This window comes from Podarcis liolepis (genome assembly GCF_965112155.1).
Source record: "Podarcis liolepis genome assembly, chromosome: 17".
Lineage (NCBI taxonomy): Eukaryota > Metazoa > Chordata > Lepidosauria > Squamata > Lacertidae > Podarcis > Podarcis liolepis.
The window spans coordinates 954,162-978,434 of record NC_139571.1 but is presented as its reverse complement, the minus strand read 5'-3'; the positions used below and the strand labels follow the sequence as shown (position 1 = coordinate 978,434).

Below are 24,273 nucleotides of genomic sequence, written 5' to 3'. Positions count from 1 at the left end.
CTGCTGCCTCTCAGCAGCAGAAAAACAGCTGAAGATCAACAGCCACAGAAGAATAGCACCACAACTCCTTTTGTAATGGTGACCCCCCTTTCTGGTACTTACAGCTGCCTTGAGTACAGACCCTCATCAATGTCCGTTTCATTTCCATTCTTGGCCATACCCTGGAAAAAAGAAAGGAAAGAGGGTGATCGCTAGCAGAACTTGCACCAACACAGTGTTTTCCTCTCAAGCTATTTGACTGTACCACAGAATAAGTGGAATACTGACTAGTACAAAATGCAATGACTATTGAAGCTTTTTGGAAATCAAAGCATTCTTTTTTTAAAAAATACATGCATTTCCAGGCCTCTTGGTTGCTGACAAAAACTTAACATGCACAGTCTGTTTCTAAAGGGCACAGCTAAGGCTGCCCATGGTCAGGAAGCAGAGTTGCAAACCCATCCACCCTTTCAACTATTTTGTAGCATTTGACAATATTGGCCGTCTAATATTTGACATTCAGCAAATGGGACCAAGCTATATATATGCCTATACATTCAATTCACATAATCTTATCCCAATAATGGAATTTCCAGCTGTATAGTTTGAGGCCTTTCCAGCTCAAATCAAGACCTGAGCCAGAATTAGGAACAAAGGCAGCTGTAAGTCATGCAGCTGGTGCCTTTATTCTCCAAATGACCTGCTGAATAAGGAGAAGGGTTCTCTTGCTGGTTGCCTGCTACTTGCACACATTATGGTAGGCCAGGAGAGCCTAATCTATACAAAAGCCTGAGGCTTAAGGCTGTAATGCTGGGATATTGAGCATAACTGAAGGCTCCAAACAGTTGGTAGAAACAGGATGTTTGGCTAGTTAATACTGATTTCCAATATATTCAGAGACAGTCCCAACCAGCTATTACATTTTATAGGAGTGTTGAGTTCTTGTGCTGATTTTACGATAGCTGCCTTGAACATTTGCTTGCAGATAACAAGGTTCCCAACAACTCCCTCTGAGATCTACAAGGGGAGGAAGGTGGGGATGACTGCACTGTCAAGGCTGCAAGAGGTCTGTGAGCAAAATTCTGGGGCATGTCTAGTTTGCATCTAAATGATATCCCTGAGGCTGCCCTTTTGTTTTCTCTTGTGTAATTGTCACCTCAGAGGAAAAGGTAAATTACTGCTGCAACAAGAAACTACAGTAGTCAAATCTTTCTCACCCTCAGCCCTGACAGGGTGGCCCACCCAAAAGATGGTGCAGACCTACACTGTACAAATGCTGCAGAAGTTCCTGGTGACAAACAGACCCTTTTTCTGTTCCACCCATCATGGCAACAAACCCTTTACTAATATCAGATACAACAACAAGCAATTAAAAAGGGACTGATGAGGAATCTTGCTATATTGTCGTCTAGAAGTTAAACAGAATTAAAATTCCCTTCCAACTTTCTGAGAAATACTTATTTTACTTAGATTAGTTTAATGCAAAAGCTTGTCTTTACTTGGGTCCATGGTCCTGATAAGTTTCATTCTTACTATGGTTTTGAGATTGGTGCATCCTCTACGCAGGGAGGACTGACAAAAACCACAGCAGTCAGCTCTTTGATTAATAAAGGCAGGTAATCAGTGAGCTCAGCAATTTTCCGTGTGACTATTGTTTAAGAAGGTGCATCTCCAATGAGGAAAGCAACTCTAGCATGGTCCACCACATCCAATTGAATTAAAAGGCTACTGAACAATGCAATCATTTGGTGGAGAGCCCAAAAAGAGCTCCCACCTTCTTATTCACCTTATCCAATGTTGCAGCATATTTCTAGCACAGCAACAATAGACCCCAAAGATGGTGCAGACCTACACTGTACAAATGCTGCAGAAGTTCCTGGTGACAAACAGACCCTTTTTCTGTTCCACCCATCATGGCAACAAACCCTTTACTAATATCAAGACTGTGGGGTCTGACCTAGTTTCTCCTTGGAACAGATACTAAAGTTTCCCCACTAAGAATCAGGATGTAAGAAATGGGCTCAACACAAAGTCTTACGTTGGCAGGCGCCTCGCGCAGATCAGTCTGTACGGATTTGCCAGAGGAGCAGTTTGAACCCGTCTTCGTCTCCGAATCAGACAAGCGACGCTTCTTGGACAACGGCGAGCTGGACATCTGAATGCAGTAAAGGGGAAAATACAACTTGTTAAGAATACAAAGCTTGGTCTATAGCCTGATTGTGATGGCTTCTGGCAGCAGAATTCTGGCTCTGCCCAAATATACAAGACTGTCATCTCATGTGAAGCAGGGGTGAGAGGAAGCAAAACCTTTTGACTCTTGCAATGAATGGGTCATAAAAAGTGAAGGTCCCCTCGATGTTAGTCCCCTAAACAGGTCTCTGCTGCCAAATGGGACACGCAGCTCCTTCATCTGAAGGACTGATACCACGGGCCTTTTAGGCTATGCAAAGGAGGCTATTCCATTGGAGGTACTCACTAGTATGTCCTAACAGTTAATATGATGTTGCAGCACTCACAGATTTCCCAAAGTGTTGGCTTAGGAAGTTCGGTGCTACCAAATGTCCTGTAAAGGTACCCCTGCCCGTACGGGCCAGTCGTGACCGACTCTGGGGTTGCGTGCTCATCTCGCTTAAGAGGCTGGGAGCCAGCGCTGTCCGAAGACACTTCCGGGTCACGTGGCCAACGTGACGAAGCTGCTCTGGCAAGCCAACACCAGCACAGCGCACGGAAACGCCGTTTACCTTCCCGCTATAAAGCGGTACCTATTTATCTACTTGCACTTAGGGGTGCTTTCGAACTGCTAGGAGGGCAGGAGCTGGGACCGAACGGCGGGAGCTCACCCCGCCGTGGGAATTCGAACCGCAGACCATATGATCAGCAAGTCCTAGGCACTGAGGTTTTACCCACAGCGCCACCCGCGTCCCTCCAAATGTCCTGTATTATCAACATAAAAAGACCCCCCTATTGCCTGCTGTTACTGAGAAGGAAATCTTAGACCAGGCATGTCCAAAGTCCAGCCCGGGGGCCAAATCCGGCCTGCTGGTCAATTTATTCCGCCGCCCCCCCAGCAATTATGAGAAATGAATCTGTTGCGGTCCCTGAGCACCTGCTGCTCATCTTGTTCTGCCCAGCAGCCAACGCTCCACCAAAGCCATTTCTCTTCACCAGGGAAATGGTGTTGCGGGCTTGTCATGGAGCTCTCCCCTGTGTCACTCCTTTGGTTGACCAATCTGGTCAGCCGGGGGCATGGCCTAACCCCATTTAAGCAGAGCGCAGAGGATCTTGCCGCTTTCTCTTCAGCATTGACGGAGAGCTGCAGCTCTCCAGCATCGACCCTCGCTGGACGCTCCTGGGAGCGGGTAATGTGTGCCCGTGTGAGTGGTGGAGGAAACAGCTGACGGGCGGGAAGATCACATGGGGGGGCGCTCGGGGCAGCATCCCGTTCTCCTACCTCCCCCCTCCCTTCCATGGCTCCCCTGTGAGAGTTAAAGTGAGGGCAGGGGAGAAGAACCATGTAGATTGCCTTGAACTCCCTGGAGACAGGTGGAACAAAAATGGGAAGATAGGTGGATGGATAATGCTAGCTGCTGCTGCTGGATGTTGTAGTCTCCATCACCTGGGGTACCAGGTTGACAAAGGCTGCTGTAGAGTCTCAGGAGTTGAAGCAGCCCAGGAAAGGAGATGCCACTAATAATGGACAGCTTGTTTCTTTGAACTTTGACCACAGACACTGTTCTATTCTGTCTCCTAAACACTGAAGTGTAAATGTAAGCTCAACCCAATAACCCTAACCCAATAATTTTACAGGGGAGCAATCCTTAAAAAAGCTCAACGACTTTGACCGGCCCTCACGCATGTTCACTTCATCAAATCTGGCCTAGACTAACCCACTGTGTAAAGCTGCTAAATCTCAATGTGGACACCTGAACCACATGACCTCATTCTAGGCTGCTCCCTCCCAGCAGAGTTCTCCAGCTCAGTACAGAAAGAATCATAAGTCACACAGACGGGGCTGGCAAGGGAGGGGCTGGATATGAGTCAGCTGGGAAACAATCAGCCTTAGCTGGCAGAGGTTAGATCATTCGGAATTTCCAAGCAATGGGCTTGGAAGATCAAGGAAAAGCAGAATGCAATCAGGTTCTCTCTTTACAGGTCCAAAGACCTCTCCCAACAGGGAGACTTTGTAGAGACGTAGCTGACCAACAAAGAACTCTAAGTGGAAAATTGGGACTTGGTCACACCATATAACAGAGATAATGGTAATACAGTGGTGCCCCGCAAGACGAATGCCTCGCATGACGAAAAACCCGCTAGACGAAAGGGTTTTCCATTTTTCGATGCGCTTTGCAAGACGAATTTCCCTATGGGCTTGCTTCGCAAAACGAAAAAGTCTTGTGAGTCTTGCAATTTTTTTTGCTGCCCCCCCTTTTTTCTAAGCCGCTAATAGCCTTTTAGCCACTAAGCCTTTAATAGCCGCTAAACGCGCTAATCCGCTAATAGGGTTGCTTCGCAAGACGAAAAAACCGCTAGACGAAGAGACTCCCGGAATGGATTAATTTTGTCTTGCGAGGCACCACCGTAATCTCTATGCCACTGGAGGTATGCAGGTAGATCCTAATATGTGCCTACTGAGAAATTACCGTACACCCCACTGAATTCAGCAGGACTAATTCCCTAGGAGTTTATGGTCAGGATCTCAGCTTATACTGAAAACCTCTTAGAATTATATGCAGTTACACTTATTTGATTTGAGATAATTCATTAGCTTTTACAATGTGTGAATTTATCCAAGTGGACCGAGTTCAAACAAGTTTCTTCATATTACCCTAGGCAGGTCAACTTTGGTCTTGTTTTGTCTACTGTTTCTTTTGACCTAAATTCCCATTTATGCATTTCAAAAATTTGCAAAGCAATCCTGCGTATTCATACTTGCCTCAGGACATAAAGAGCATCCCCAAGGTACACCTAGCTCAGAATTTTTTGCAGTGATTCCTGGCAGGCACCAAGTAGTCCACTAGAAACTGGCCGATGATCTTTCAACAGACCATCAGCTACCTTCTGTTAATAGAGAGATCATAGGCAGGCAGAAGAGAGGTGAAGAAGAAATACCATCCAGCAACACAAACCAGTGGTAATGAAGGGAAAGACCACTACATCCCTACTTCCTCCCTGAACACCAATCCCAGTGCCCAGTGTCCTGAATCTGAGCCAGTTCTTTTGTACGGTGGCTGCTTAAATTCATCCACAAGTATTGCTTTTATTCTTGGGTCCTGAAACAGACAGCTGGGACAGTAGCCTGGGTTCCAGCACTCCAGTTGCAGCTTTGTCCTTATACTCCCACAGCATAAACAACTGCTTGCATTTCTGCAGAGCTACACCCTCTCTGCACCCCATACAGGAAGCCAACAGTGACACAGCAAGTTGGTGACAAGTGACTACATTTCTTCAACCAGGAGAAAACCAGGATCTGAAAGACATGTCAGAAAGAAGCACAAATGCAGCCTTCCAAGAGGCAAAGCAATCTACAATTTGCTCAATCTTTGACAGAATGTGACACACAAGAAAAGAGTACCTAGATCTAAAAGGTTAGAGGACAAGGAAAGAGAAGACAGGAAATAGGATTGGGCAGGGCATGAGGACTTATCTGTTGTGTCTTGGGGTACTATAGGTTAAGGCTGGGACATTTTAAGAAAGGGCTTACCAAAACAGAAAATGAAATGGGGCTGAAGCGAACTTCATTTCTTTTTTAAAAGAGAACTGAGGTACCTTAACAGCTAGCAAAGGGAATTCTAGGCTAGGATATATAGTACATAAGCATCTCAGGACAAACAAGAACATAATTTAAACTATTTCTGCAATAAGGCAAAATACATGTTGGGTGGAATTCAAAGTTGTGCTAAAGCGATTGTTCCATCAGTGCAATCATTTGGGCTTGTTAGACAGAACTTCCCCCACTCCACCCTGGCACGCTGTTCTGGGGTGGGGGTTCTTCTTAACACCCTGAGCCAATTTCAGGGTGTTGGTGATAGAAGGGGGAAATCCCTGTTGCACAAGTGGAAGTTCTTGCACAGGCTTCCGCTTATGGGATTAATTTTTGAATCTTACCTATGAACGGTAAGCTTAAAAGCATAACCAAAATAGAAGCCATTCCATGCAAACGGAAACCCAATTCAGTTCAGTTAAATTTGGGATACACACCACGACATAAATGGTAAAGATAAAACAGATTACAGTGACACCTCTGGATACACACACCTCTGGTTGCGTATACTTCAGGATGCAAATGCGGCAAACCTGGAAGTATTTTTCCAGGTTTCACCGTGTGCGCATGCGCAGAAGCGGTCCCTCTAGTTGCGGAAACCTCGGGATCCAACTGGAGCTCCGGAACAGATCCCGTCCGCAACCGGAGGTACCACCGTATAGGGAAAACTGCAAAGGGGTATATTAGTCTTGAGTTCGGAACAAGCAACAGTCTCGCCCAGTAGTTTTCCTATGAACCTTGGAATCCTTTGGAAGCTTATCAGTCCCTGATTAAAAGGTCAGCCATAGAGAGCAGGTTTCTCACAAGGACAACTTTTTGAGCATTACTGATCTACCTCAGCAACTGAAAGCAACAGGGGAGTGTCAGGCACACTCTAGGATGCCCTCAATTTACAAAGGATAACAAACCCGATTAGTACCACCCCCTGAACTAAGGCAGTACCCCAAAATGCTTCACAAATCCAGGAATTCTGTGGCAGATATGCTGTCCAGCAAATGAATTCATGTGCAAAACGTCGAAACAATTAACTACTGAAGAAAAATAAAGGAAAACTCAAGTTCCAATTGGTTTAACTGCAAGAACTGAAGGACAACCTGGGCACTCCTTGGTCGAACACTCCCAGCACCGAATGCTATTTCATCACGGGAAACAAGAGTGTATGAGATATTATTATCTGATAAAAACCAGCCTGATGGAAACATAAGAGCTGCAATAGTATGGTACTCTTCCTCAGAAATGTTTGAAGAAGTTTAACTCTTATTTGAACCCCAGATGGAGTATTCAACACAAGTAAGCCAGCCAGACGGTTTAATCTGAATGACTGTAGAACCAGCATGCAGGCACTTAGGCCAATGTGAAAAAACATGTTTACACCTTGAATTTAGGTATGGCAAAACCAAACTAATCATGTTGACACAAGACCCATTTGGGGTGATGTGATAAGGCACATCAGATAGAACCTGGCATCTGAGAAAAGCAATAAACCAAGAAATATTCCAGGTCATAACTGATCATCCAGGCAAATGCTACAAAAAAACAAGGGAGGAAACAGAGTGAGAGTGAACCAATCTCTCAAATCATAAAGGATGTGATTTAGTCCTTTCCATACTTGACTGATATTACTGTGGCTATTTCCTTTTACATAAGTGCCCATTTGCAGAGGCCGACCATATGCAGGGAATCAGATCTTTGAAAGTTGGCACATGTAAGCTGGTTGCTAAACAAAAACCGTTCACACTGAACACGGTTGTCAACTAATAAGTGATAACCAGACCTCGTAATCAAAATGCAAACTGTGGTGGGAGTTGGAGAAAACAGCTGATCTGAAAATTCCAACTAGTCACGGACAATCTTTTAATCAGGATTAATATATTAATAGATAGGGACTATCATCATTTGACTAGTACATTTTTAAAAAAAAATAGATTCTAATTGAGCCATCTGGAACCTAGACAGCAAAAGAGGCTAGCTAAGATGACTGTCCCTTGTCAAAATGTTAGTTCTGCGATACTAGAAGAGTAAGACATTTAAATCAATGTGGTTTCAGTCAGGCAACTTTAGCACACAAGCCTTTAAATTGTACCAAGGATGAGGAATCAAATTCCACCAACCTTATTTGCTTATTGTAAGCAGACCACGTAGTTTGGTAAGAGGAAAGAATTATGAGATGGAACTGACAGATGATTCCTTAGCAAGGATGAAGTTCTACTCCATTCCAAACCTTCCTGCTACAAACCCTTCTGAGAATAAAGCTAAGATCCTTACTCTATAGATTTAGACTATACTGAATCTGGCTGAGGTTAGCCATAAGTTAACAGTACTACTGATCAAGAAAATCAGGTCACTCATATAACATGTTGCAAGTTCTCGCAGAACTTTGACACTCAGTTGTTTCGAGCCCCACCCAACCAGCTGCCATTTATCTTACACACTGGAGCCCATTCTAACAAAGGATGCCAATAAAGGGTCATAGTAAGGAAGGCAATTGTCCACTTAACCCAGGGGTCAGCAACCTTTTTCAGCCGTGGAACGGTCCACTGTCCCTCAGACCATGTGGTGGGCTGGCCTATATTTTGAAGGGAAAAAATGAACAAATTCCTATGCCCCGCAAATAACCCAGAAATGCATTTTAAATAAAAGCACACATTCTACTCATGTAAAAACATGCTGATTTCCGGACCGTCCGCGGACTGGATTTAGAAGGGGATTGTGCCGCATCCGGCCCATGGGCCTTAGGTTGCCTACCCCTGACTTAACTCTTGCTCAGGGTAAGTCAGGCACTATTCCTTCTGGGCAACAGCCTGCCAGACCTACATTCAAACTGCCCTGCAATACATATATTACAGGGATATGGATCAGTGATAAAGGCAACAATCCTGAGTTCCTATGCTCTCCAGCCTAAAGAGACCTAACAGGAAAGTGGATTTCTATGCAGGAGGACACCTGAGCAAAAGAAGTTGCTGGTTCGTTTTGTGAAAATTGTACAGCCTCACAACCCTGTAACCAATAACGATGAGCATTTGCAATTATTTACCAACTTAAATTTCTCTTCCTAGACTAAAGCAGCTCCCACCCCAAATCGAGCTTCCTTCAAAGGCATGCCATCTCCAGGCAAGCTTGAAAGAGCTGTTACTCTATTATTTGCCTCGTCCCATGTTTTGCACCTCCGCAATAATGGTAAGGATCCCGGGCTCCCTTCTCCTTGGAATGAATCCCTTTCGCCCCCGCCAGGAGAGGCGCTAAAACGCTCCCCGTCCCCCGCCAGCCCCGCACTTGCCTGCTCCCATGGCCCCCAGCTGACTGACCCCCTGGACTTTTTATCCCGGCTCTTCTCTGCAATCCCCGCCCCCTCCATCCTGGGGGAAAAGAGAGACAGCGAGGCCGCGGCGCCGGAGCAGCTAAGGCCGCAGGCGCTTCCCGGCTTCCGCGAGGACCGAGAAGGAAGCGCCGCCCCCTCCCGCTTCGGGGGGGGGGCTCCTTTCAAGTTCTGGCAGAAAAGGGGCGAGTGGCGGGGGGCGGCATTTCTGAAGGAAGAGAACACGAGGCAGAGGCGGGGGACACAGAAACGCGGAAGGGCCCCCGCCCCCTCCCAGCCCGGCTCCTCAAGGGCGGGCCGCCGCCCCTTCTGCGGAGCAGCGAGAAGCCAGGAGCCCGAGGGGTTGCGAGGGAGTCCGAAGGCCGAGGCCGGAGCGGCTGGGAGGGGGCAGGGGGGGGAAGAGTCCTTGTTTCTATGGCGACAGGCATCCTTGGGCGGGTTCTGTTTCTATGGAAATGGGGAGCGAGGAAGCCGAGAGCGACCCCCCCCCCGCCGTTACCAATGAGGCTGTGTCAGGCCCCGCCGCGGCCGCCGCTGCTGCCGAGTCACCGCTCCGCGCTGCTGCCGCTTCCTCCTCCTCTTCCGACCCGCACGGACACAAGATGGCGGCGGCCGGGCCCGGAACAAAAACCTCCTCAGCGCCGCTCCGCTCCCCTCCAAGCCGCACAGAGCCCCGCCCGGCCCTCGGAGCGACCCCATTGGGCTAGGCCTGTGCCCCTCACAGGTACCGTGCGCCCGGATAGGCTGGCGCGGGGAGGCGGTCGTTCGCCGGCCCCGCCCCCTGACCTGGAGATCTGCCTCCTTTTATGATGAAAGCCCCAGGCAAGGGAAGCCCCGCCCTCCCGGCTCGGGGAAGCGGGGCGGGACTTTCCGTTTGGGTGGCCCCGCCCCATGGCAATGCCCAGGCTGCAGCTCAAGGTCTCAGCCCACATGAGCGTCGGCGGCTTCAGTCCTATTCCCCCCCCCCCGCTTCCCCTTCCCCTCCTCATCAGCAGGTGAGCCCCGGACTGCAAGCCGCTCAGGGCAGAGACCTGTCCTCTCCCCCTTCTGTCAAGAGCAGCGCAGCAAATCGTCATTCATTAAACAGTGTGGGAAATGCTTAGGAAGAACAGTGGACTCTCATTCCTAGGCAGTTTTTAAGCAGAGCTTGGGTGGCCATCTGTCATTGCAAGGGGTTGGACTGGATGACCCTGGGGACCCCTTCTAACTCTACCAGGCCATGATTCATTGTTGGCACAGTCACCAACTCCAAAGTCCTCATACAAAAAGGCATCGGTTAGTTTTCAGTGAGTCCCTGGATTTCACTTCATTTTTGCCACAAGACAGCTACTCCTACTATAAAACCAAGGTGGTGCAGCCAGAAAGAATGGGGCACTTAAAACTCTGTGCAAATCTTCCTTTTCTTGTGGAGCAACCTATGCTATGTTGTTTAGTCGTTTAGTCTTGTCCGACTCTTCGTGAACCTAGGGACCAGAGCACGCCAGGCACTCCCGTCTTCCACTGCCTCCCGCAGTTTGGTCAAACTCATGTTCATAGCTTCGAGAACACCGTCCCACCACCTCGTCCTCTGTTGTCCCCTTCTCCTTGTGCCCTCCATCTTTCCCAACATCAGGGTCTTTTCCAGGGAGTCTTCTCTTCTCATGAGGTGCCCAAAGTCTTGGAGCCTCAGCTTCAGGATCTGTCCTTCCAGTGCGCACTCAGGGCTGATTTCTTAAGAATGGATGGGTTTGATCTTCTAGTGGCGCCCTCCCTGTGGAACGCCCTCCCACCAGATGTCAAAGAGAACAACAACTACCAGACTTTTAGAAGACATCTGAAGGCAGCCCTGTTTAGGGAAGCTTTTAATGTTTGATGTATCACAGTATTTTAATATTCTTTTGGAAGCCGCCCAGAGTGGCTGGGGAAACCCAGCCAGATGGGCGGGGTATAAATAATAAATTATTATTATTATTATTATTATTATTATTATTATTATTGAAGTCCATGGGAGTCTCAAGAGTCTCCTCCAGCACCATAATTCAAAAGCATCAATTATTCGGCAATCAGCCTTCTTAATGGTCCAGCTCTCACTTCCATACATCACTACTGGGAAAACCATGGCTTTTAACTATACGGACCTTTGTTGGCAAGGTGATGTCTCTGCTTTTTAAGATGCTGTCTAGGTTTGTCATTGCTTTTCTTTTTTTTTTTTTTTAAAAAGATATTTATTAATATTTTTTAAAAGATATTACAATACAAAATGAAAAAGAAAAAAAAATACAAAATAAAAATTATTAAAACCACTCCATTTTTCTATTACTTATTTTCCTTAGCTTGTTTCCCGGACCTCCTCATACCTCCCTTTTTTGTATTCCAGTTCAATTTGTTGGCTCAGCAAATCCTTACCCTCTTTGTTTATCCTAATCTTTGGTCTTAAAATAGTAACATTAGATTTTTCCCTATTAACAACCCATTTTTCATAAAAAAAATGAAAAATGGGTTTGTCATTGCTTTTCAGGAGCAGGCGTCCTTTAATTTCGTGACTGCTGTCACCATCTGCAGTGATCATGGAGCCCGAGAAAGTAAAATCTTTCACTGCCTCCATTTCTTCCCCTTCTATTTGCCAGGAGGAGATGGGACCAGTGGCCATGATCTTCGTTTTTTTGATGTTGAGCTTCAGACCATATTTTGCACATTCCTCTTTCACCCTCATTTAAAGGTTCTTTAATTCCTCCTCACTTTCTGCCATCAAGGTTTTGTCATCTGCATATCTGAGGTTGTTGATATTTCTTCCGGCAATCTTAATTCTGGCTTGGGATTCATCCAGTCCAGCCTTTCGCATGATGAATTCTGCATATAAGTTGAATAAGCAGGGAGACAATATACAGCCTTGTCGTACTCCTTTCCCAATTTTGAACCAATCAGTTCAAACCTATGCTACGGCACAGAATTAGTGTCTGCAAGGACTAATTGAAAGCTCGACAATGCAATTAAGAGTCAAACTGTCCCCAAGAAATAAACTCCCAAATTTAAAAAGGCGGGGTAGAAATAATAAGATGATTATGATGATATCTGCTCAATATCAATAAAAAAGGCTGGTGCTCAAAACAGAAAAAGCAGAGCAACTGCATCCAAATATGTACCCATTTTATTCTCTTGGGCCAATGGGTCAACTACTTGCAATTCCAAAATATTTTGGAGCACAAGCAGGCAAAAATAAAACAAAACTTCGAGCAACAATAAATGAATGCTCCTTGGAACTCACTGCTACAGAATGTTGCAAAACATGGGACAAAAATCCAGAGGACAGGACTATAAAGCTGATGAGGACAGGGCTATAACTGATGAGGATAGGACCCTTATTCATGGTATCCATTAACCTCTGGTCCATCTTCATTAATGGGGTGCTGCTTTTAAACACATTTTCATACTTTTATTTACTCTTTTGTGGGGCTCCTCATAATCTTTCATCCAAAAGACTGACCTGATGCACACCTACATCATGTGCTCCTCCTGGGCCCTGTCACTCACAATCTGTCTAAGCTTTATCCAACAACATCCACTGAAGCCTCCAAATCTGGCCCAATCAGATTTGCGGAGTGAGGATCAGATCCACATTAATTTTTTTGTCCTGGAATAATCTAGCAGTCATCATGCTATATTAAGGCTCCAATGCAGAAGAGAACACAATGAGTGGACGTTATTGTAAGCATAATATAAGGCAAGCTTTCAAATTCTTGTTTTAATTTTGTTTTGTTTACTAAATACAAGTAAAATTAACATGCTAAATTAGATCATTCTCTAGGAGAGCAGTCGCCAGCCTGGCACCTAGACAACCATCATCCCACCTGTTCTGAACAGAAGAGAGGTGCAAAGAGCTAAGGTGCCTTCCCTCCCCATTGATGGGCAATACCCACACCATTTTGCATTCCTGTCTCCTTTCCTGCTCTATTTTAAACATGCCAGCCACTGTGTGTTATGTCACACACCCAATACAGCCATTTTGTGACTGGCACCCATGGCCCTTTCTCCAACTTCCAAACGGGACTGCTGGCTCAAAAAGGCTGGTGACCCCTGCTCTCAGACAGCAGAAATGTTTCTGATGCAGGTTACCCAATGCAAATCACCCTATTTTACAATTCAGAATGTTTCAGAAAACTAATTGTTGCCCATGACCATAACCAGCAACTTAAATCAGTGTCAAAACAGGCTGCCACAAATATGCACGTTATAGTTGTGATTGCTCCTACTGCCTATCACAGGGCCTCGGGGAGGAAGGAACCCAGTGGCATCACTCATGCCATACTCATGTGCCAGGAAGACCAACATTCCAGGGCACAAAACCCAACTCATTCAAGGCAAGGACAAGAGAACATAAGCAGAGGTGGTTCTGGAGGTGCTAGAAACAAGTCCATATAATCAACAGAACTAGGAAGATCTACTCTCTAGTGAGCAATATCACCTCATATATGTGCTCTAACTTTCATCACTCCTTTGAGAAGACAGGATATAAATCTAACAAATTTGAGACCAGACTTCGGAGCATGAAGATCAGTTAAATGAAGCTGAAGGCTTGTATTCCCTTTCTTGGAAACAGGCCCAACTGAACTCAGTTGGACTTACTTCTACGTAAACATGTATAGAATTGTGCTATGAGAGCCCTATGATCCAGGGCAGAAATGCAATCTTTAATTACGGTATATACCTATATGGCTTTTCAAGAAAAATTCTTCCCAAAGCTATTTACAAGCCACGATCTAAGACCATAAACCATCACAAAATATCAAAACACTATTTCAAAATACAGTGGTACCTCTGGTTACGTACTTAATTCATTCCAGAGCTCCGTTCTTAACCTGAAACTGTTCTTAACCTGAAGTACCACTTTAGCTAATGGGACCTCCTGCTGCCGCCGAACGTGATTTCTGTTCTCACCCTGAAGAAAAATTCTTAACCCGAGGTACAGCGGAGTCTGTAACCTGAAGCGTGTGTAACCTGAAGTGTATGTAACCCGAGGTACCACTGTAATACCGAAATCAATGCCAATGCAGCAAAATCTGGCAAAAATGATGGAGTTCTGCAAGTCAGGTTAAAGTAGCTGCTAAAGGCAGGTCTTAAAACCTACCCCGGAGGGGGCTTGCCAGATGAGCCATGGCATTTCATTTCGCAATTGTGGAGCCACCACTGAGAATGCCCTTATCCACTTGCATGCCAATCTAGCTTCATTTATAGAGTGGCATCTTTCTTTGGGGAAGAGTCATAGCGGTAGAGCATCTGCTCTGTAGTTCAACTGCAGGCATCTCCAGGCAGGCCTGGGGAAAACCCACCTGAAACCCTGAAGAGTCATTGCTTAGTCAGTGGACCTCCAGCCTCTAGACCTCATTAGGCCTGTCGGGTCACTTCAGCCAAGCCAAGGCCAGCTGCTCTCCAGGGAGTCTGCAGCTGACTGACGGGGCCTGCAAAGCGTTGGAGAAGCCCTGTTCGAAGTGCCAACTGGAAAAGGGCTGCTTTGACCTTGGATCAGTCACCATCTCTCATCCTAACCTGCCTCACAGGCTTGTTGTGAAGATAAAAGGGGCTAGGAGAACAATGAATGTTGCTTGAGGTTCTTTGAGGGAAGGATGTAATTTTTAAAATAACTTTTTTTTAAAAAAAAAGTAATGAATTATTTAAGTTAGTAAAAAGGTAAAGGTAAAGGTACCCCTGCCCGTACGGGCCAGTCTTGCCAGACTCTAGGGTTGTGCGCTCATCTCACTCTAGAGGCTGGGAGCCAGCCCTGTCCGGAGACACTTCTGGGTCACGTGGCCAGCGTGACAAGCTGCATCTGGCGAGCCAGCGCAGCACACGGAACACCGTTTACCTTCCCGCTAGTAAGCGGTCCCTATTTATCTACTTGCACCCTGGGGTGCTTTCGAACTGCTAGGTTGGCAGGCGCTGGGACCGAACGACGGGAGCACACCGCACCGCGGGGATTCAAACCGCCGACCTGACGATCGGCAAGTCCTAGGCACTGAGGTTTTACCCATTTCTATTACCCATTAATAGAAAAGTTAGTACTTTTCTATTAATTAACATTAGTACCAAACCTCATGTTTTCCCACAACTTTAATGCCTTAAAAATACTTGAGCTTCACTTGACCAAATCTATCTTGAACAGTCAAATATCCAGCCCTACCTCCTACCACTGGCCCACCTGGTGCAGAGTGGATTACTGCAGTGGGCAGTGGCTCCCCAGGGCCTCAGGCCTCCTGCTTGAGATCCTTTAACTGGAGACAGCAAGGATTTAACCAGAGATCTTCTGCCTGCAAAGCATGAGGTCTCCCACTGAGTTACAGCCCCTCCTATTCGGAGCTGAGCTTGAGCAGTATTCCTCTTTTATGCCTAACATAAAAATAGTTAACAAAAAGCAAAGTAGGCAAATTAGCACAACACATTTGTCGTCAAAGAATTCAGCTTTTGGGGCACACGTTTAGTGCACACCGGCCTCTTAAGAACAGCACAGAGGTATTTGCCCAAGGATTACCATTCCTCAAATTAACAGACACCCAAAAGGCGGCCTCTTACACTTGTGGTGTGTTTGGATACAGAGGCCTGAAAGCACAATACACATCCAAGAAATATAAGCACGCACCACGGTGGATTGCAGTTAAACAAACTAGCGCACAGCCCTCTCGATAGCCTGCAACCCAAATACCTCCAATGTCATCTTGCTTCGCATTCCCCGCCTGGCAGGGGAGGCTGTGTGGGTGGGGCTGATGGCTGCCTGTCACATGCCAACCCAAGACAGAGCCTTCTTGGTAGTGGTCCCCCACTTATGGAATGCCCTCTCTGCTGAGGTTAAACTCTCTTCCTCATTACTGACATTTAAGTGGAATTTAAAGACATTCCTATTCACTCAGGCATTGGGCAGCACTGAGAGACATTGTTGCTGGCACTCTTGAAATATTAATATGGACTGATAAATATTAACATGGAAGATATTTGGTTTGTTTAAAAAAAGAAAAAGTATTTTTCAGTGATTTTGTTGTTTGCTCACTTGGACTCCTTTGGGAGGGGGGTGAGATTTAAAAAAGAGGGGGAAAGGTTTGCCTAAGATCACCAAGAGAGTCAAGGCTGGGGTTAGATGTGAACTGCCAGGAATGAGAAATGGCTGCCTCTGGGTTAATGCAGAGAAGTGAGACCTCCAGGTATACAGCGGGTGGGTGGGTGTAAAATAATGTTTTGCACTATAGCACTGTGAGGCCGCAGTGACTATTCCAACATTGCAACCTAGCACAGTGCATAGCTCCTATTCGCTTGCTGTGGGTCTGCACCCTCAAGTGCTATATAGAGGCATTGTCTTCAACATAATTCAGGCTATCCTTATTTGGAGACAAAGCTCATTGCCTTCCTATTCAATACTCCAAATGTCAACATACTGCTAGACAGCATCTTAAAAAGCAGAGACATCACCTTGCCAACAAAGGTCCGTATAGTTAAAGCTATGGTTTGCCAAGTAGTGATGTATGGAAGTGAGAGCTGGACCATAAAGAAGGCTGATCGCCGAAGAATTGATGCTTTTGAATTATGGTGCTGGAGGAGACTCTTGAGAGTCCCATGGACTGCAAGAAGATCAAACCTATCCATTCTTCAGGAAATCAGCCCTGAGTGCTCACTGGAAGGACAGATCCTGAAGCTGAGGCTCCAATACTTTGGCCACCTCATGAAAAGAGAAGACTCCCTGGAAAAGACCCTGATGTTGGGAAAGATGGAGGGCACAAGGAGAAGGGGATGACAGAGGACGAGATGGTACTTGATGTTCTCGAAGCTACCAATATGAGGCAGTGGAAGACAAGAGTGCCTGGCGTGCTCTGGTCCCTAGGTTCACGAAGAGTCGGACACGACTAAACAACTAAACAACAACAAAAATATCTTTGGTTCTCAATCTGAGTAGCCCTCCACTGTCCACTAAATATGTGTCACATACACTGGGATCTGCAGGCCAGAGCCCATGAAAGGTCTCTGTAAATATCCCCTCAAAACTCCACAAGCCTCAAGAGGCTGTTTTCTCTGTTCTTCCTTGCTTGGCCTCGCCTACACAGCACATTTGTTCAGCTGCAGCTCTCAGGGGGGCGCCACTGCCATCCTAAGAGAATGACGGAGGAGCTCCTGGTGCGTTCTGGCACCTCTTTTTCTAGAAAAACAGCCCTGCTGAACACATTCACTTAAACATGCCTCAACTGACTGGATGCCCGGACTGGGCTCCCACCCACCCAGCCCTTTTGAACACAGGAGAGGTGCAAACAGCATCTCTCTGTGAGGGAATACAGTGGTATCTGATGTAGGTGCCCCCTGCCTACCAAAGGATGGGACAGCTACTGGGGGTGTCCACACCCTTTCAATGTCTTTTTTAAATCTTTTCCCCCCCTATAGTCATACCTCACGTTACATTTGCTTCAGGTTGAGTGTTTTCAGATTGTGTCCCGCAGCGACCCAGAAGTACCGGAACGAATTACTTCCAGGTTTCGCGGCTCGCGCAGACGCGCAAAATGCCATGACGTGCATGCGCAGAAGCGGCGAATCACGACCCGTGCAGATGCAGGTTGCGTTCTTTTCAGGTTGCGAATGGGCCTCCGGAACGGATTCCGTTCACAACCAGAGGTACCACTGTACAGTGGTACCTCGGGTTAAGTACTTAATTCGTTCTGGAGGTCTGTTCTTAACCTGAAACTGTTCTTAACCTGAAGCACCACTTTAGCTAATGGGGCCTCCTGATGGGGCCTCCTGCTGCTGCCGCGCCACCACCATGCAATTTCTGTTCTCATCCTGAAGCAAAGTTCTTAACCCGAGGTACTATTTCTGGGTTAGAGGAGTCTGTAACCTGAAGCATACGTAACCCAAGGTACCTCTGTATTTTGGTTGTGGCAACCATTTTGTGTTAAACTCTGCCCCCACGCCAGCCATTTTGTGTTATGCCACACCCCCACAACACTTTCCTTAAATTCAAAATGTGTCCAGTGGTTGGAAAACATTGGTGACCCCCGACATATACCCCACCAGATTTCCAGGTCAGATGTCCATGAAACATCTGTCACAGTTCCTAAGATGTGAGCCATGACAGCCCTGAAAAGCTGCGTTGAGCAGAGATGGGAACCTCCAGAATGCAAAATGGGGAGAAGCTGCTTCACCTCCCACAAAGTCTCCATGACCAGAGCATGTGGGAGCTGAAGCAGGGAGTTCTGGATTAGGCCCTGAGGCAGCTCCTCCTCTTCCTGGTCACTTGCTGGATCAGTGTTTGCGGCTGGATTTTCTTCCTCCTCCCAAGGAAGCCCTTGGTGTGGGAAACCTTTGGCCCTCCTGATGGAGTTGGATTACAAATCCCATACTTCCTGATTATTGGCCACACTGGCTAGATCTTCTGGGTATATTGTACTTCAGCAACACCTGGAAGCCAAAGATTGTTCACACCTGCAGCAGAGCCCTCTGGCCCCAAATGGGCGCCCCTAGAGCCCCTTTGGGCTTCCCTCCAGGTCCAATGCTGCCTTCACTTTTGCAATCTGTGGGGTGAAGAGGAAAACTGGGGATTAAGGCGAGGCTTGGGGCACTGTCAGAGATCCTGACTCAAAAATTCTTCCAATGGAAAAATGGGGAATTCCAGAAAAATGTGCAAGGAAACCCTCTCATGAAATATTTTCTCCTTCACAAATATGTGAAACGCCCTTTAAGGCAAGGTTTTAAAATGTAGTTTTGGTTGCCCTTTACTCCTTCAAAATGTTTTCTAATAACTCTGCCATGACTACATAAGTTCATCTACCATTTTAGATAATTACAATTCCGGTATACTGTTAAGACATGTACAACTCTCATATCTTCTCAGGTTCCTCAAACATTGCAGCACGTGAAATAAATTTGTCTATGTTTGGAAATGCGCAATACCAAATTGAGAAGCAAGCTGATTTGAAAGGTACCGTATTTTTCGTCCCATAGGACGCTCCGTCCCATAGGACGCACCTAGTTTTTTGGGGGGGAAAGAAAGGAAATTTTTTCCCCTTTATTTCCCCCCCAAAACCAGGTCGGGGGACAGCGGGGAGGCGGTGCTGCGCCTCCCCGCTGTCCCCCGAGCTTGTGGGGCTGGCTGATGTCTGCCCAAAGCGCTCTGCTTCAGCGCGCCCCGCGCTCCGTGCAGCAGGCTGCTATCCGCAGGGCTCCCCAGGCTGCGGATATCTGCCCGGCGCGAGGGGCGCTCTGCTTCAGGGCGCCCCGCACACTGACCCCTCTTGCTCTCCAAGCTTCAGCGAAAGCCTGTATTCGCCCCATAGGACGCACACAGATTTCCCCTTCATTTTTGGAGGGGGAAAAGTGCGTCCCATAGGGCGAAAAATACGGTAGTTTCAATCTGTGCAAACCTTCAGCTCTCTGAAGACCATGGAGATAAAAATGGAAGGTCATAATCAGCTCCTATTAGTCTTTCAGAAACTGTTATCACCTTGATTTAAACTTTAAGTGACGCTCATAAGGGCACTCTCATAAGCTCCCACTCAGACCTTGTCCTGCTTTGGCAAGAACTACAGCTCCCAGAGTCCGTATGGAAAACTGTCATTTGTTCCAATGCGCAGGCTGGGGAGCAGACAAGCTCCGGGCTCCCCACAACCCTTTCCCAATAAGCTATGCTGGGGTACCAAATGTGGTGCCCCCCATGTGTTATTGGGTGACAACTCATCCTTATCCCTGACCACTGGCCAGACTGCTTGGAGCTAAGGGGAGAGGCAGATTTTTTAAAATGGTTTCTTCTGTTTCTGGATAATACTGACTGTGTGGAGAGGTCATTTCATAAGTTAGGTAAGAAAAATGCCCTTTGGCTTAGAACAACATTAATGGCTCTGTTTTCTGCTATCCTTAATGCCCCGCCCCACAAAAATCTAATTTTCCTATTGGCAAAACCTAACTTATGTGTAGGTACCCCTCACCTCTAAGTTTACTTGCAATCATTGTCTGAAGAAAACCAAAGCAGCTAGACTTGAAGATATCACAAATATATATATTTATGTGGTGAGTTATAAACTGGGGTAGGGAACCTACTTCCATAGTAGTGGGGAACCTCAAGGGAGACGAAGAGGGCAGAGGAGAAAGGCTGCAAAATGGAAGAAAGGTGAAAAAACCCTCTGCAAGCAAGCAGTTTAGAGGAGTTGGGGTGATGGAGGGAAGGGAGCCAAAATGGATGGAGCATTGCAAACTACTACGGTTCAATGTCCGGATCTCTGGCTAGAACAATCTGCAGCCCCCTGGAGGGAGGGAGAAGCGGTTGATAATGCAAAATGGGAAGAAGAATGAGAGAGAGAAAAGGTGGCATTGTGACTGTGAAGAAATGCAGCTCTCCAATCCTGCTTTATTATAATGCCTTTTAGGTCCCACAAGTAGAAATATTTGAATCAGATAAGAAAATAAATATAGCATATATTTCTTTTTACATAATTTTAATTTACAAAAATAATTGAAAGGGTGGGTGGATGGATGAAGGAAAGGCAGACATCTCAAGTGGAAAAAAAACCAGTTTCCCCCCATGTTTCAAACTGTATGAACGTTTCATATGCCATGAGGATGCTCCTGGATTCGGAATGTAAAAAGCTCCCAGGTGCAGAAGACTCCCAAAGCACCTCCTTGCCTGGCCATGACTCACTTGGGGAACCCGGAACAGCAGGAAACCCAGAGGGCTACCCTGAAGTCACACAGATGATGCCTGCCCACTGCTTTTGGGAGCTGGTGGTCCACCCTGTGGCCCACAAGGCCTTTTCAGGCAGCCCTTACCCATTTGGAGAAGGAAGCTTTCTCTTCTCCCTGCTTGCTTGCTTGCTTGCTTCTTGGGCCCTCTCCCAAGGGGTGGGCTTAGGGAAGCGGCCATGGCAGTGGAGCCGCAGGGCCAGAGGGAGGCTGTGATGCAGCCTGGGCCCAGCAGAGACACGGTGTGTGGCGACATGCAGGGGGCCTTGGAGGGGCCTCTGGGGCTCTGAGGGCGGTTGGGCTGCCCTGGGCAGGGAGGCTCTGCTTCTGGCTGCCTGCCAGGGATTGCAGGGGGTCTGGCTAGATGACTCTCGGGAGTCCCCTTCCAACTCTACAGATCCCTGCCCCTCCTTAGTTAATAACCAGCCTGAAGAGGCTGTGTGTGTGGTGTATGGGGGGGGGAGCAAGTGGGATAAATGGTGGCAGCTGTGGGCAACCAGCAGGCAAGTGAGGAGGATGAGGCAGCTGTTGCCCCTGTTGCCCCCCATCTCGTGCCCCCCCTCCTCCTTCTCATGGGCTGCATTTATTTACTGGCTTCACAAGAGACTCAATCTATTGTGTATATTAAAGAATATTAATTATATTGCAAACACTTTAATTTATGATATGGAAATTTAATTCAGTGTGTGGTCTGCGGCTTCTGTGTCAAAGTCCTCTTGCACCCACTGGGTCTGAGAGGCTGAAGTGTCTGGTTCCAGCCTTATAGAAACCCAGCACCTTTCTGGCTACTCTGCTGACACAGTTTTTCTGCTGTGAGGTCCTAATGACCAAAGACCAATGTAATGAATAACAATACTGAGTTGCTCAGAGGAGGAAACCTCTTATGTCTTTAGCCTTCATGCACATTTAACCTATGGGAGTACATTATCTGCCTGGGGGGGGGGCAGTCTTAGTAAACAGTCCCAGGCTTCCTTTCTGCCATCTTTCCCCAGGATTCTTCAGCTAGCCGGAGGGTTTTCTAGAGATTGCTCAACACCACAGCTACACCATGAGCCACACCGGAGCAAAGCTGTGCCAGCTGCCTCTCCACAGGCAGGTACCTTCAGACGCTTAAGGCAACGGACTAGAGCCTTGTTTGCTACAAAGACAAAGCAATCCAACTGACATGACATGTTGGGAAAGAGCAGGGTAAACCAAGAAGGATGGACTTTGACACACTCTCCGTAGGGTACATGTGAACAATGCTCGTTATCCTCATCCATATTACCTGCTGATGAAATGCAGCCATAGGAAAATATTTCCAGATGGGAAGCGGCTTAAGAACAGAAAAACAGCTCTGCTGGATCAAACCAGAGGTCTGTTAAATCCCACACTGTTCTGCCAGCAGCTAGTCAAGCCTTGGCGGTGCTCTTGCGCTGCTCCCATTCATCTCTGCAGTTGCCATCAGCACTGTACTTTCTAAAGCAGGGATAGGGAACCTGTGGCCCTCCAGAGGTTGTGGACTACAACTCCCATCACCCCTGACCATTGGCCTTGTTGGCTGGAGGGCTGAGCAAATGACATCTTGATAAGTGTTTCAACAAGGCAATACACCAGTGAACAAAAGGTGGAGACTTAACAGCTTCCCAGGGGGTAGCTCAGCTTTGCAGATAATTTGCTCCCTCCCCCTGTAAGAAAAGTAGACAAGCCCTCACACAAAGCAGCAAACTCTTTCAGCTTAGCTGGTGGCTTTCCACTTAGAGCTCCAGTAATTATGCAGAGCCTGCTAACAATCCAGGAGGGACCCCCACAGATAAACAAACAAAGCACTTCTTTCTTCCTCACACTCACCCCCACCTTGAAAAATCTAGGGGGGAAGAGCTTCTATTTTTATTTTCTGGTAGTGTTTATGTTGTTGGTTCCCCCTAAATAGCTTTCTTCCATATTAACAAGGGTGTTTTTTAAATTTAAAATAGACTATTCTTTTTGCTTGCTTCCCCTCTCTCCCTCCCTTTGATAAAAAGGGAGATATTGGTGGGATGAGAGCTTTTTGGGGGCCTTTAGGGGGGGATGGAGGGGAGAAGATTTAGGTGGCTGCCTTATGCTAAAATGGGAGGTTGGGTACTGTGTGAAAATGATGGGGAGGGTGTTTTTTGGTAAGCAGTGAAAGCAAATGCGTGCCTCCTCACAAGTAAGCCCTACTGAATTCAATGGGGCTTACTCCCAGGAAAGTAGAAGTAAGTTTAGTTTAACTCAGTGGGGCTTATGCATGCACAGATTCCACTTAGACCTCTGAGTTGGGGAAGCATATGCAACTTGAAGAGTAAATCACTTAAACTACTCTTAAATTAGCTGAAAATATATTAAATATATTACAGTGGTACCTCGAGTTACATACGCCTCAGGTTACATATGCTTCAGGTTACAGACTCCGCAAACCCAGAAATAGTACCTCGGCTTAAGAACTTTGCTTCAGGATGAGAACAGAAATCGTGCAGCAGCAGCAGCCCCCATTAGCTAAAGTGGTGCTTCAGGTTAAGAACAGTTTCAGGTTAAGAACGGACCTCCCGAACGAATTAAGTACTTAACCCGAGGTACCACTGTATAAAGGTAAAGGTACCCTTGCCCGTATGGGCCAGTCGTGTCCGACTCTAGGGTTGTGCGCCCATCTCACTTAAGAGGCCGGGGGCCAGCGCTGTCCGCAGACACTTCCGGGTCACGTGGCCAGCGTGACATGCTGCATCTGGCGAGCCAGCGCAGCACACGGAACGCCGTTTACCTTCCCGCTGGTAAGCGGTCCCTATTTATCTACTTGCACTTAAGGGTGTTTTCGAACTGCTAGGTTGGCAGGCGCTGGGACCGAACGACGGGAGCGCACCCCGCCACGGGGATTTGAACCGCCGACCATGCGATTGGCAAGTCCTAGGCGCTGAGGTTTTACCCACAGCGCCACCCGTGTCCCACCACTGTATATGGAAGTTTATTGAATATTTTTATTAAATCTACTACTTCCTTACATTTTAAGGCCCTCCACCACCATGGGGAGGCCCAGCAAGGCCCTCTGATGCTGTGGGGAGATACGCAGGAACCTCTTCCGCCACAGGGAGACCCTGCAAGGCCCTTCGCCACCGCAGATATATATCATGATATATCGAGATAGCGTGATTTTAGCTGGTAATATACCAGCTAAAAATGTTGAAAACCAGATAGTGCCCTAGTTCAGTGTTTCCCAACCTTGGGCCTCCAGCAGTTTTTGAACTACAATTCCCATTATCCCTGACCACTGGTCTTGCTAGCTAGGGATGATGGGAGTTGTAGTCCAAAAACAGCTGGAGGCCCAAGGTTGGGAAACACTGCGCCTAGTTGGCTGGCTGGGGCTCATGGGAACTGAGGTCCAGCAATGTCTGGAGGGCCACAGGTTCCTCTCCGCTGCCCTAAAATATCAGACTCCATTCTCAGCTGGATTTATCCAACTCTCTCAAACAGCAGTTGGGGTAAGCAACCATTAGAGACAGTCTATGATGATCAAGAATCTCTGTTGCTGGACCAGAAGTATTTACCC

At 47.1% G+C, this 24,273-nt stretch overlaps 1 protein-coding gene and 1 long non-coding RNA gene across 3 annotated transcripts in view; one reads left to right on the top strand and one right to left on the bottom strand.

Moving 5' to 3' along the window:
* Positions 1-24,273, bottom strand: part of UBA1 (ubiquitin like modifier activating enzyme 1) — a 45,935-nt gene that overhangs the window by 18,434 nt on the left and 3,228 nt on the right. Inside the window, exons 1-3 of one of the 2 annotated variants that reach the window (XM_083482435.1) lie at positions 9,556-9,726; positions 2,018-2,134; positions 103-161 (exon numbers count right to left, since the gene is read on the bottom strand). In XM_083482435.1, coding sequence (XP_083338561.1) covers positions 103-161; positions 2,018-2,134 — 176 coding nt within the window. In that variant the 5' untranslated portion in view covers positions 9,556-9,726. Of the gene's footprint in view, positions 1-102; positions 162-2,017; positions 2,135-9,555; positions 9,727-24,273 lie in introns of those variants that run through there. The other variant, XM_083482434.1, reaches the window with a different exon arrangement.
* Positions 4,559-5,665, top strand: LOC310696761. Its single transcript, XR_014520718.1, has 2 exons — positions 4,559-4,659; positions 4,701-5,665. It is a non-coding gene; the product is annotated as an uncharacterized lncRNA (long non-coding RNA).